At 39.2% G+C, this 14,268-nt stretch overlaps 1 protein-coding gene across 3 annotated transcripts in view; it reads left to right on the top strand.

Moving 5' to 3' along the window:
* Positions 1 to 137: 137 nt before the first annotated feature.
* Positions 138 to 14,268, top strand: part of CB4H12orf4 (chromosome B4 C12orf4 homolog) — a 47,191-nt gene continuing 33,060 nt past the window's right edge. For 2 of the 3 annotated variants that reach the window (XM_019834385.3, XM_003988286.5), the window contains exons 1-3: positions 138 to 289; positions 2,131 to 2,325; positions 4,000 to 4,145. In XM_019834385.3, the coding sequence (XP_019689944.3) occupies positions 2,148 to 2,325; positions 4,000 to 4,145 (324 nt within the window). In that variant the 5' untranslated portion in view covers positions 138 to 289; positions 2,131 to 2,147. Of the gene's footprint in view, positions 290 to 981; positions 1,987 to 2,130; positions 2,326 to 3,999; positions 4,146 to 14,268 lie in introns of those variants that run through there. The other variant, XM_023256691.2, reaches the window with a different exon arrangement.

Raw genomic sequence — 14,268 nt, 5'->3', positions numbered from 1 at the left:
AGTGGATTTTTTTTTTTTTTTTTTTTTTGAGCCTTCTCTGAAATTCACAATAATAGTAGAAATACGCTTTTTTACATTTTTAAATGGTTAAATTGAAGCGATATGGGAAAATGGGGCACTTAGACCTGGAATTTTCTATAGAGTGTCGAGGAAGAGGAAAAGGTATGGACGAATCTGCTCATGCAGATCTGCTGGCTGTAAAAACAGGTCTGTAAGTCAGCTGATGTTGCCGGCGCCCCAGCTCGTTGATATCTCCGGTGTGTGGACTGCTCGGGACTTAGGCACTAGGGTAGGTGAGCCCAGACAAAGAGCGAGGGACGGAAAGCGTTCAGACTGAAAGCGGCTAATGAAGAGGGTGTTTTCCTTACTCGTCTGGAGCTTCTGGTGCCCACAGCCTACCCCTTCCTTTCCCTAATTTGAGCCTCAGAACCTCCACTCTGGCGGCAGGAGTTCGGTCCAGCCCACATTTTCCCATCTCAGTTTTGCCTCGGAAGCCTTCCTTAGTTTCACCCCTGGTTTAAAAAAAATTTTTTAAGTGAGGAGAGAGAACTAAATTATCGGTTTGTTGAAACATAATAAGTTTAAATGTTGAGCCGGTTGATACCAGAGCTAATGGTTTTTGTTTACCGAAAATATTGAATTTAAATAAGATTAGGCCGTAAACCTATTTCTGTAACTTTCAGTTCCCTGCTACAGTGTTCCTTTACTCTTTGTCTTCATCGTGTGTATTCAGTTAGCAACCTGTGGTGTTTTTTTTTTTTTATTAACATTCTCGTGAAGAATTTCTTTTATTATTACTAGTTTTCATCTGCTGATCATCCTATGTTTATCAGATGCTTCGTATTTATTGTTAGATTAATCCTTATAATCTACGAATTAAAAGCCTCCTCAGTGCCTAAAATGAGATCTGAAGAATGAGTAGTTGTTAGCCAAGGAAAGAAAAGCGGTAAGAGTGCTCTGGTGTCACTTTTTCCACTTCAAAAAGGTTGAAAGTGGAAGGAGAGGTTTAGTATTGAAAGGAGTTCAGTATGACTGGAAAATTGTGAATTTGTGTGTTGGTGAGGAGGGGTACAGGTGCTGGGAGAAAAAGTCTGGAGATATAAGCAGAGACATGGTAAACTGGATTAAGGAGTTTGCATTTTTTAATGTAATTATTTATTTTGAGAGCGACCATGCGAGTGGAGTAGGAGTAGAGAGAGGGGGGAGAAAGAATCCCAAGCAGGGTCCTCGCTATCAGCAGAGAACCCTTGGGTGGTAGGGCTTGATCCTGGGAACAGGGAGATCATGATCTGAGCGAAAACTAAGAGCCGCTCCCGCGAGTGAGCTACCCAGGCGCCCCAAGGAGTTTGAATTTTATCCTGAGAGCAATAGAATATGATCAAAGGGTGTTAAGCAGATGAGCAACACAATCAGGTGCTTTGGAAAAATTACTGTAACTTTAGCATAGAGATAGTGTGAAAATTGTTCTGATGGTGAAAAGTCTAGAGATAGGGAGCCTAGTAAGGAGGCTAATAAATAAATCTTTAATTGGTGTTGATTCTTACTCTTTTTGGCCAGATTTTCTTCTTTTTGAAAAGTGTCCAGTTTGCCTTTTGGGATATCCTGTACTTTTTTTTTTTTTTTGTATGTCTTTTCTACATGAAAATCTTTCCAACACCATCTTTCTTCTATGTCCAATAAGATCACATATCTAAGATCTTCAAGATCACTTCTTAGTCCCTGATCTATTTCTTTGACTTGGTATTCCCCATTGTTTCCTAAGCTCTGTCTACCCATTCATCTCTTTCTAAGCATCTTCTCTGCTCTTCTCTCCATGTTCTTCCCTTATTCTTGAGAACCCTGCCTCAGAATGAAAAATACTTTATTGGCATAATGGTTTTCTCCCCCTAAGTGAAGTTTAAAAGGAGCTTTTTTCCTTAAAAAAAAAAAAAAAAAAAGAAAGAAACACATCATTTTCTTCATGAAGATGAAAATGCAGGAATAAAGGTAGGAAAACCTAGAATAATAAGCTCCAAGTCACACAAACATAATCAGTGAGTGGTGGAATATTTTCTTAGAGGTAGTACGATATAATGAAACGTGATTTTTGTGATTTATAATCTGATGGATTTTGGTTTGTTTGTTCTATAGAAACCCTGCGAAAGAAGATGAAGAAAACCAGAGAAAAAGTCTACAACAGAGAGAGGGAATTTGTGTATAAGTTCAAAGTAGGAACTCAATGCTTAGAACTGAGGGTACCTCTCAAATTTCCTGTTCAAGAGAATGCGAGTCATTTACATGGACGTCTGATGCTGCTGCACAGTTTACCATGCTTTATAGAAAAAGGTGAGGACTGATTTTTGTAATACAACTTTATTTTCCTATTATCTCTTTCCTTTGACATTTCATATTAGAGAGAATAAGCCTGAGAAGCTTGAAACCGCAATAAAATATGAAGTGTTTAACTGCTTCCAAGAATAAGAATATTCCCCAGATCTTTGTTTTATTGTTTTTTTCTGTACCCCTTGAGTTGTTTAAAAGGCAGTTTAGTATAAAAATTAATTTACAGGGGTGTCTGGATGGTTCAGTCTGTTGAGTGTCCAGCTTTGCCTCAGGTCATGATCTCAGGTCATGATCTTGCTATTGGTGAGTTCAGGCCCCTCATCAGGCTCTGTGCTAACAGCTCAGAGCCTGGAGCCTGCTTCAGATTCTGTGTTTCCTTCTGTCTCTGCCCCTCCCCTGCTCATGCCCTGTCTCTCTCTCTCTCTCTTTCTCTCTCTAAAATAAATAAATATTTAAAAAAATTAAGGGGCACCTGTGTAGCTCAGTCGGTTAAGCATCCGACTTCGGCTTAAGTCATGATCTCAGGGTTCATGAGTTAATAAAGCCCCGCGTCGGGCTCTGTGCTGACAGTGGGGAACCTGAGCCTGCTTCAGATGCTGTGTCTCCCTCTCTCTCTGCGCCTCTCCTTGCTTGCTCTCTCTCTCCCTCTCTATTTCTGTCAAAAATAAAACATTAAACATTTTTTCTTAATTAAAAAAATAATATAATGAAAACTCAGTTACAAAGTCTGGGTTAGAATGCTTAACATCTTAATTTAGTGGGTGGATTCATTTCAGCTATCCCTGATTATAATATAGAACTGTATTCCCAAATGCATTGCCCTTTTAATGATCTGGTCCTCAGTTCCTGAGATGTCATGGGAGAGAAGATATACTAATCTTTGAATAATTTGTACTTACCTAAATTAATCCCATAGCCATCGGTATTAAACCATTTTAAAAGGTCTGTGTTCTATCTCACAGATGAGGAAAAAATTTTAAATTGAGAATATGTTGAATCATGAAAAGTTAGACTTAAAAGGAAACCTAGGAACTATCTAGCACAGTCTCATTGTACAAATAAGGAATCTGGTGCGTTGAAATGTTAAATTATTTGCCTAAGGCAGTAGTTCTCAAAAGCTGTTCCCTGATCAGAATCTACAGCATCACCTGAAACCTTGTCACAAATGCACATTCTTGGGCCTCACCCCATTCTTGTAGAATCAGACACTCTGGGGGTGGCATGCAGCAATCTATTTCAGTAAGCCCTGCAGGGAATTCTGATGCATGCTAAAAATTGAGAACCACTGGTCTACAGTTACAAACATAATGACAGAGTCAAGACCAGAACACAGGTATCCTGATTTCTATCCCTGTTCCGTTTCCATTATATTATCTCTAAGTAGTGTCTCTAAAATTGAAATTACAGATCATCCCAATTAAATTAGTTTTAATATGCTAATCATTCAATTTCTCTTTCAAATAATATAACTATATAGGATATAAATGTTTTTCGTTTAAATACAGTAGCCTTCAGACCCTCAAAATCTGTAGATTTTCCTTTATATGCTTTTACCTGCTTGGTTTCAGATGCAAGCTTGATAAAAGAAAATTTCATGTTGGAACACCTAACCAAGTGAAATGTTCCCTGTTCATGTCTGGATTTTGCTTATGTTGGTATTTTTTGTCCATGTTGCAGACTTAAAAGAAGCTCTGAGCCAGTTTATAGAAGAAGAATCCCTCAGAGATTATGATAGAGATGCTGAAGCATCCCTGGAAGCTGTGAAATCAGGTGAAGTTGATTTACATCAGCTGGCCAGTACGTGGGCCAAAGCTTATGCTGAGGTGAGAAAATAGATTAGATTGCAAATTTCAGGGATTATCTGGACTTTGATGAGGATTATTAAATTGCTAAAGTAATACTGAAACAATTGTAGAATCCTTTTATCTCTACATACAACACTTTATTTCATAATGTACAATATAAATTGATGGTCATGTGCCTCTTTTCTGTATCAGGTGAGCACTTACGACACAATACTTCATGTAATGCCTTTGTAAAAGAGGAACTACTTTTGTAGTTCTAACCAGCACAGGGTTGGCAGAGTTAGTGATTAAAAATACAGGGCACTCACATGTTCATAGATGGATGAATGGATAAAGAAGATGTGGTATATATGTGTAATGGAGTATTACATGGCAATGAAAAAGAATGAAATCTTGCCATTTGCAACTACATGGATGGAACTAGAGGGTATTATGCTAAGCAAAATTAGAGAGAGACAAATATATGACTTCACTTGTGTGAGGAATTTAAGATACAAAACAGATGAATATAAGGGAAGAGAAGCAAAAATAATATAAAAACAGGGAGGGGGACAAAACATAAGACACTCTTAAATATGGAGAAACAAACAGGGTTACTGGAGGGGTTGTGGGAGGGGGGATGGGCTAAATGGGTAAGGGGCGTTAAGGAATCTACTCCTGAAATCATTGTTGCACTATATGCCAACTTGGATGTAAATTTTAAAAGAATAAATTTAAAAAAATATAGGGCACCCAATTAAATCAGAATCTCAAAGAATGAATTATTTTTTAGTATAAGTATATCCCATTAATATATGGAACATACTTACAGTAAAATTTATTCTTTGCTTATCTGAAATTCTAATTTAACAGAGGTAACCTGTATTTTATCTGGCAACCTTAAACTAACAGGGGTAGCTCATTTTAAGCTTTGATTTAGTTTTTTTTTTTTTAGCTTTGATTTACTTTTGTCTTTTCATTTATCCTCACTGTTGTGTTACATAACGTCATCATTTTCCATTTAAATATATCTTATTTTCATAAAGTCTTAAGATGCCACAGATCATAGCACGCACTATTATCTTCTTTACTACTGAGAAAGAACACCAGGACCACTTACACTATGATAGGGTAACAACATACCATCAGTGCAAGATGCATTCTGATTTCTGAGAGTGGTAATATGAAAACATATGCACCTTGGAGTTGATGAGGTATAGTATGTTGAGAACCTACCCTATGCCAGGTACTGTGCCAGCTATCAGACATAAAACAGTGCACAAGGCAGACACAAAATGAAATTTCTGTTTTAGTTAGCCAGAAACAGAACTATGTATACAGATAAATTCAATAATTGTAAAGTATAATGAGTGAATTACATCCCAGTGTAAGTAATGTGGTCTATGAGAATTTGAAAATCAGTTTTATGAGGTCATGTTTTGTTACTCAAACCAGTTTGCTTCATGCCCATTATGGTGTCCTAGTTTACTTAAAAGATGACGCTATTTACATGTATTATTTTAAATGTTAAGAATTGTTCCATTAAAAAAATATATGCAGGGGCGCCTGGGTGGCTCAGTCAGTTAAGTGTCCGACTTCGGCTCAGGTCATGATCTCGCGGTCCATGAGTTCAAGCCCCGCGTTGGGCTCTGTGCTGACAGCTCAGAGCCTGGAGCCTGTTTTGGATTCTGTGTCTCCCTCTCTCTGACCCTCCCCTGTTCATGCTCTGTCTCAAAAATAAATAAGATGCTAAAAAAATTTTTTTAAATAAAAAAAAAAAGAAAACAACAACCCTAATTCTTTTTCTGTATTAAAAACCTGGGTAGCTTTGTTGGTCCATCCTCTGACTCCTGATTTCAGCTCAGGTAATGATCGCAGGGTTGTGGGAGTCTGCTTCAGACTCCACGCTGAGTGGGGAGCTGGCTTGGGATTCTCTCTTTTTCCCTCTCTCTCAGCCCCTCCCCCACGCTCTCTCTCTAAAATAAAAAAAAAAGAGGGGCGCCTGGGCGGCTCAGTCAGTTAAGCGGCCAACTTCGGCTCGGGTCATGATCTCGCCGTCCGTGAGTTCGAGCCCCGCGTCGGGCTCTGTGCTGACAGCTCAGAGCCTGGAGCCTGTTTCAGATTCTGTGTCTCCCTCTCTCTCTCTCTGACCCTCCCCTGTTCATGCTCTGTCTCTCTCTGTCTCAAAAATAAATAAACGTTAAAAAAATTTTTTTAAATAAAAAAAAAAAGATATGCATGTAATAAGTATTATTTAAAGAAACCTAATCTTTCTGCTGATGAAAGGATAAAGCTGTAAGATGTATTAAAAGAGTAATTCTGGGGGCGCCTGGGTGGCTCAGTCAGTTGGGTGTCCAGCTTCAGCTAAGATCATGATCTCATTGTGAGTTTGAGTCCCACGTTGGACTATATGCTGACAGTTCAGAGCCTAGAGCCTATTTCAGATTCTGTGTCTCCCTCCCTTTCTGCCCCTCCTCCACTCACACTCTGTCTCTCTGTCTCAAAAATAAATAAACATTAAAAAAAAATTTTTTTTAGAGAATAATTTCAGGGCACTTGGGTGGCTCAGTCAGTTAAGTGTCCAACTTCAACTTAGGTCATGATCTCGCAGTTTGTGGGTCCAAGCCCCGCATCGGGCTCTGTGCTGACAGCTTGGAGCCTGGAGCCTGCTTCAGGTTATGTGACCCTCTCTCTCTGCCTCTCCCTCGCTTGCATGCTCGCTCTCTCTCTCTCTCTCTCTCTCTCTCTCTCTCTCTGTCTCTCTCTCTCTCTCTCTCTCTCAAAAAAAGATAAACATTTTAAAAAAAATTTTAAGGAAAAAAAAGAAATAAAAAGAGTAATCCCACTAAACTTGTTCAAGCTGTATTTTTGGTATGTCTGAAATGTGTTGGGTACACAGCTGAGGATAAGTCTTTGCCTTCAAGGAGCTTACAATCTAGTAAGAAGAGACAAAGAAATCTCTAGCCTATAACACTGTGCAGTCAGTGTTAGGATAAATACTGTGAGAGCATGTGTGGAAGTTAGGGGAGGAATGAGTGGTCAAGAGTTCTTGAAGAAAGCAGTCAATCTCTCCACTAGGATTACTATTGGTTTGATACAAAATCTGGAAGCAGATCCTCTTCTATCCCTGATTTTGTGTAACTAAAGAGAAAACTTCCCAATGGTGAGTCAATAGGGCTTATGTGTTGAAGTTTATCTTACTATTTTTTTAAAGTTTATTTTTATTTATTTTGAGAGAGAGGGAGAGAGCATGATCGGTGGAGGGGCAGAGAGGGAGAGAGAGAATCCTAAGCAGGCTCTGTGCTATCAACGTGGAGCCTGAGGCAGGGCTCAGTGCCATGAACTGTGAGATCCTGACCTGAACTGAAATTGAGAGTCAGACACTTAACCGACTGAGCCACTTCAATGCCCTGAAATTTATATTATTATTTTTAAAAATTACCATATTTACTAATTTATGGTTTAATCTTATTCTTCTGCACATTAGCCATTCTAAAAACAGGAATTTGACTATCTTCCAGGTGAATGATCATAACAACAGTAATATTAATATAACAAAATAAGAACAGTTTATACTGACTCATTTAATCACAAGAGTTCAGATTTACATTGAATTAAAATCAACAAGCCTCAACTGAGCAAGTACTCTGTTCTCCCCCTGTGCAAATTGAGTAGATACCTAGCACCTCTTGTTATATAGAGTTCAGCTTTCTAGCAATGCCAAACTTCCAGAAGTATAGTTGCTTGTTTGTTTTTATTTTTTAATTTTAATTTTAATTTTTTTATGTTTATTTTTGAGAGAGAGAGTGTGTGAGCAGGGAAGGAGCAGAGTGAGAGAGAGACACAATCTGAAGCAGGCTCCCCTCTGAGCTGTCAGCACAGAGCCTGACCACGGGGCTCAAACCCACGAACTGTGAGATCATGACCTGAGCCAAAGTAGGATGCTTAACTGACTGAGCCACCCAGGCGCCCCTGTTTTCAAAGAATTAAGGAAAGATAGAGAAAAGAAGCTAATTCTAACAGTAAAAAAAGAAGAAAAAAAAAAAAGGAAGTATTGACAGGAAAGTGAGAAGACCCAAATATTGTTATACCCACTGGATGTATTTGGACTGTCACTAGCTGTGAAAATTATAAGCCGAACAGCTCAATACAGCTCAAGAAATGTGGGTATCAGCAAGGAAAAAGAAGGAACTGAAAATGAAAGGGAACTATGTTGCAGATTGCCAAAGGGCCTGCAGAGGTTAGAAGCCTCGGTACTGTGGAGACCAGAAGGATCACAGCGTGACTCTGATAGTGGAAGCAGAATGGAGTAGAGGACGGGACAGAAGGGGGCTAATGCATCTCTGCCATATATGGGTAAACACTATTTCAGTAACCTGAGAAGAATAACTGGACCATCAATAAAGAGATAAAATGGCCAAATGTTTATGGTAATACCAGTTACTTTGGTTTATGAAGGAATGAACTGCATTTACTGTGAATGGATTTACTAGATACTTCAGTTGCGGAGATATTTAAATCACGAGACTTTTACATTAACCACCTTTTGACAAAGATCTTTAAAAAATGTAGTACAAGGGTGCCTGGTGGGCTCAATCGGTAGAGCATGTGACTTTTGATCTCATGGTCATGAGTTTGAGGCCCATTTTGGGTGTAGAGATTACTAAAAAAATAAACTTAAAAAAATTTTTAATAAAAAGCGTAGTACACATTTCCTTGTGCTTTCTTAAGCACAGTATATAAAATTCAGCTCTAACTTCTTGTTGACTCTAAGTCATCATTATAAATGTAAGTAATTCCCTGTAGGGAATACCATGAGGCATTGCTGCAAGAGAGGACTGTGTGTCCTATCACAGCACAGATGTACTGAACATGCTGCTGTTATAAAAGGAATTTTCACAGTGGGGACCATTGCCCCTGATAACACAGCTGTGCTTTCATATGTACTTACCTGGTAGAGGAGGTTCTGATGGTCTACCAAAATGTGTGTGACTCTAAGTCCTACTTTGTACAGTAATTCTATTTTCTTCTGTGTTTCCTTTTCTTATCTACTGTCAGGATTAGTTGCTGGTCATCTTGTTCTCCTTCCAGCCTCCAAACATCTTATTATATTGCTTTTCCTAATCACTGCAGCATCTTTTGCTATTGCATTAATTTTTTAAATAATGGGAAGTAAGCCTGGATAGATCAGGAAAGCCAAACAGAGCAAACTGTTGACAAAATTGTACAGTTGGCTATTTTTGGTGGTGCCCTATCTTCCATTTCATTATTCTCTTCTTAAGTCTCTTTGTATTCATCCATTCATCAAATGTGTACTGAGCATCTGTTAGATATCAGATACTGTGTTAGGCACTTGGGGTTAGCAAAAACAAAATAGACATAGACACAATTCTTACCTTCATAGAGTTTACAGGCTGACAGCAGACAGATAGATATGTAAAATTAAAAGGAGTGGAATATATTAAGTGCTACGGTAGGGGGCAGAGTGTGAGGAAAGCACAAAGCAGGTACACCTATTTTAGTCTACAGAACTTCAGGAAAGCTTCCCACAGGAAAGAGAAACTGAGTTAAGACCTGAAAGATTAGTTAGAAATAGGTGGGTGAAAGGTATATGGTGGGAGAGTGGAGAAAGAATGTCCTGGGTAGAAGGTAAAACATAAAGTCCTGGAGGTGAGAGAGCCCATGGCACATTAAAAAAACCGGAAGAGGGGCACCTGGGTGGCTAAGTCAGTTGAGCATCCAACTTCGGCTCGGGTCACGATATCGCGGTTCATGGGTTCGAGCTCCACATCAGGCTCTGTGCTGACAGCTTGGAGCCTGGAGCCTGTATCAGATTCTGTGTCTCTTCTCTCTGCCCCTCCCCCACTCATGCCCCCCCCCCCCGATAAACATTAAAAAAAAGGGGGGGGGGCAGGCGCTTGGGTAGCTCAGTCAGTTAAGTGTCCAACTTCAACTCAGGTCATGATCTCACAGCTCATGAGTTCAAGCCCTACATTGGGCTCTATACTGACAGCTCAGAGCCTGGATCCTGCTCCAGATTGTGTCTCCCTCTCTCTGCCCCTCCCCTGCTCATGCTCTGTCTCTCAAAAATTAAATGTTCAAAAAAATTTTTTTTAATTTTTTTTAAAGAAAAACTGAAAGAAGTTCAGAATGGCTAGGAAAGAGTCTTACAAGACATCTTGAGTTTTGTCTTTTTTTTTTTTTTTAATTTATTGTCAAGTTAGTTAAAATACCATGTATACAGTGTAGTCTTGGCTTCAGGACTAGATTCCCATGATTCATCACTTATATACAACACCCAGTGCTTATCCCAGCAATGCCCTCCTCAATGCCCATCACCCATTTTCCCCGCCCCCCAACTCCCCACCCCCATCAACCCTCAGTTTGTCTTCTGTATTCAAAAATCTCTTATGGTTTGCCTCCCTTTCTGTTTGTAACTTATTTTTCCTTCCCTTCCTCTATGGTCTTCTATTAAGTTTCTCAAATTCCATATATGAGTGAAAACATGATATCTGTCTTTTTCTGACTGACTCATTTCACTTAGCATAATACCAGTTCCATCCACGTTGTTGCAAATGGCAAGATTTCATTCTTTTTCATTGCCAAGTAGTATTCCATTGTATTATACCCCATCTTCTTTATCCATTCATCAGTTGATGGACATTTGGGCTCTTTCCATAATATGGCTATTGTTGAAAGTGCTGCTATAAACATTGGGGTACATAGGCCTCCACAAATCAGCGCTCCTGTATCCTTTGGATAAATTCCTAGTAGTGCTGTTGCTGCGTTGTAGGGTAATTCTATTTTTAATTTTTTGAGGAACCTCCACACTGTTTTCCAGAGTGGCTGCACCAGTTTGCATTCAAGAAGGTTCCTGTTTTTTCACATCCTCGCCAACATCTGTTGTTTCCTGAGTTGTTCATTTTAGCCACTCTGACCAGTGTGAGATGGTATCTCAGTGTGGTTTTGATTTGTATTTCCCTGATAATGAGCAATGTTGAGCATCTTTTCATGTGTCTCTTGGCCATTTGGATGTCTTCTTTGGAAAAGTGTCTATTCATGTCTCCTGCCCATTTCTTCACTGGATTATTTGTTTTTTGGGTGTTGAGTTTGGTAAGTTCTTTACAGATTTTTGATACAACCCTTTATCCAATATGTCATTTGCAAATATTTTCTCCCACTCCATTGGTTGCCTCTTATTTTTGTTGATTTTTTTCCTTCACTGTGCAGAAGCTTTTTATCTTGATGAGGTCCCAATAGTTTGTTTTTGCTTTTATTTCCCCTGCCTTTGGAGATGTGTCAGGTCAGAGGTTGCTGTGGCTGATGTCAAAGAGGTTGTTGCCTGTTTTCCAGAATTTTGTTTCCTGTCTCACATTTAGGTCTTTCATCCATTTTGAATTTGTTTTTGTGTATGGTGTTAGAAAGTAGTCCAGGTTCATTTGTTCTGCATGTTGCTGTCCAGTTCTCCCAGCACCATTTGCAAAGAGACTTGTCGTTTTTCTAGTGGATACTCTTTCCTGCTTTGTCAAAGATTAGTTGGCCATATATTTGTGGTTCAAATTCTCGGTTCTCTATTCTATTTCATTGGTCTGTGAATCTGTTTTTGTGCCAATACCATACTGTCTTGATAACAGCTTTGTAATATAGCTTGAAGTCCAGAATTATGATGCCTCCAGCTTTGGTTTTCTTTTTCAACACTGCTTTGGCTATTTGGGGTCTTTTGTGGTTCCATACAGATTTTGGGATTGTTTGTTCTAGCTCTGTGAAGAATGCTGGTACTATTTTGATTGGGATTGCATTGCATGTGTATATTGCTTTTGGTAGTATTGATATTTTAACAATATTTGTTCTTCCAATCCATGAGTATGGAATGTTTTTACATTTCTTTGTGTCTTTTTCAATTTCTTTCATAAGCTTCCTGTAGTTTTCAGCATACATATCTTTTACCTCATTGGTTAGGTTTATTCCTAGGTATTTTATGGTTCTTGGTGCAATTGTAAATGGGCTCAATTCCTTGATATCTCTTTCTGTTGCTTCATTATTGGTGTATAGAAATGCAACTGATTTCTGTACATTAATTTTATATCCTGTAACTTTGCTGAATTCATGTATCAGTTCTAGCAGTTTTTTGTTGTCTTTTGGGTTTTCCATGTAGAGTATCATGTCACCTGTGAAAACTGGAAGTTTGACTTCTTCTTTGCCAATTTGGGTGTGAGTCAAGATGGTGGAGAGAGAGGGATCGGAATGTCCCTCAACCCTCAACTCAAACACAACAGTATTGAGGTCAGAACACTTGGAATACCAGGAATCCAGGCTATAGAGTGACAGAAAAATATCCACAGGTGGAAAGAGACAGCCTGGCAGGACAGAGGTGTCTGTTTGTGAATTGGGAGACATAAAACAGGCGGTGTAGGCACAGAGGAGCGGGGGAACCCCTTTGGTAGAGAAACAAAAGGAAGAGAAAGAGAGGCTGTGGCAGTGTGGGATTGTATTTGGACAAGAGAAAAACCTCCCTGGACCACGGACTGGGGAACAAAAAATACAGAGAGAGCCAGTGTCTACTTTGCAAATAGCCTTAGGAGTGAATATCAGAGTTTTCAGGGTTGCTCGACTTTCTCCAGACTGGAGCTGCTGCCTGTGGGGGAGGGAGCCAGCCCCAGGGCTCAGTATCAATCTCAGGGGCGCCTTGGGAGAGGACAGTCCCCTTCCTTGAGTTTTGTCTTTATGCTAAAGGTAATGAGCAGCTTTGAAAGAGTTTAGCAGAGTAAGATGATCATATTTACACTTCAGGAACATCAGTTCAGTGCATTAGTGTAAAGAATTTATACTGCAAGGGGAAAAATTGGAATAAGTTGGAAGACTATTGTATTTAGGGAAGAAATGATGAAAGCTTTGTCTGGAATAGCAGTAATGGAGTTGAAGAGAAGATAACAAATGACTTTTCATTCATGCATTTGTTTATTCAACAAATACTGTTGTGGATCCTGTGCTAGGCATTGAAGATATATCAAAAGAACAAATCTGGTCCGTATTACCTTCACTAATGGTAGTGAAAAAGACAGTTAATAAACAAGTATATAAATTATAATCATAAACATGTAATAAAGGAAATAAATAGGGTACCATCATAGGAGGAGGGGGAGAAGTGGGATGGGAGGACCTGTTTGTATGGGGTTAGAGATCTCCTCTCTAAGGAGGTAACATTTAAGCTGAGACTTGAAAGATAAAAGATCACTTGGCCCAGATTTCTGGCTTGGACAACTGGAGGAACAGTAGAAGAGTGGCTCCCTTCACTTGAGAAGCAAGGTTTGGCATTAAAGTGATGGCTTCAGTTTTATATCTATTACATGTGAAGTGCTTACAAGACATCCATGTGGAGATGTCTCATAAGCACTTAGCTATCTACACCTGGCACTCAGGAAAGATTATTGGATTGGAGATAAAGGTTTTGGAGTCACTTGTACATAGATGAATTTTGAAGTCATAGAAGGAATGAAATTGTTCAAGGTGACTGTGTAGAATGAGAAGAGTAGATGCCTGCACAGAATCCCGATGAAACCCTGTATTATAATTATCTATTGACTTATCTATATCTCTTACTTATGGATAGCCACTTGGAAATGTTTAGTTTTTTCTCTATTATAACTCTGGTACCTAGCCCAGTCTCTGAAAAGAACAGGGCTTTGGTATGGGTTGTATAGATGGGGTAGATGGATGGAAGAAAAAAAAAAAAGATGGGTGAATATACAAGTAAATGAAGACACTAACACTTGAGGATGAACGGCAGAAGAAGAACCTGCAAAGGAAAGAGAGGAACTGGCCCAGGAAGTGGAAGGAAGACAGAAGATTATGGTTTCATGAAAGTTGAGAAAAGAGAGGTGCCAAGAAGGAGGGAATGGTCAGTAGTGTCAGATTCTGCCAAGAAAATGTAGTACGAAAAAGACTCAAAAATATCCATTGGGTTTATCAGGTAATCTTATCTGTGGCAAGATCAGTTTCAATGGATTGGTGGGGGCCAAAACTAGATTTCAGTGACTTTAAGAATGTGTGGAAGTGTGGAAATAGATTGAGTGGAAGTAGATAACTCAAGAAGCTTGTTTGCATGGAGAAGAGAGACAAGGCATTTGCAAAATGAGAGCACAGGGTCCAAGATTTATTTACA

Source organism: Felis catus, chromosome B4 (genome assembly GCF_018350175.1).
Source record: "Felis catus isolate Fca126 chromosome B4, F.catus_Fca126_mat1.0, whole genome shotgun sequence".
Lineage (NCBI taxonomy): Eukaryota > Metazoa > Chordata > Mammalia > Carnivora > Felidae > Felis > Felis catus.
Note: the sequence above shows the minus strand (reverse complement) of the source record. Positions and strands in the feature narration are given on the sequence as shown.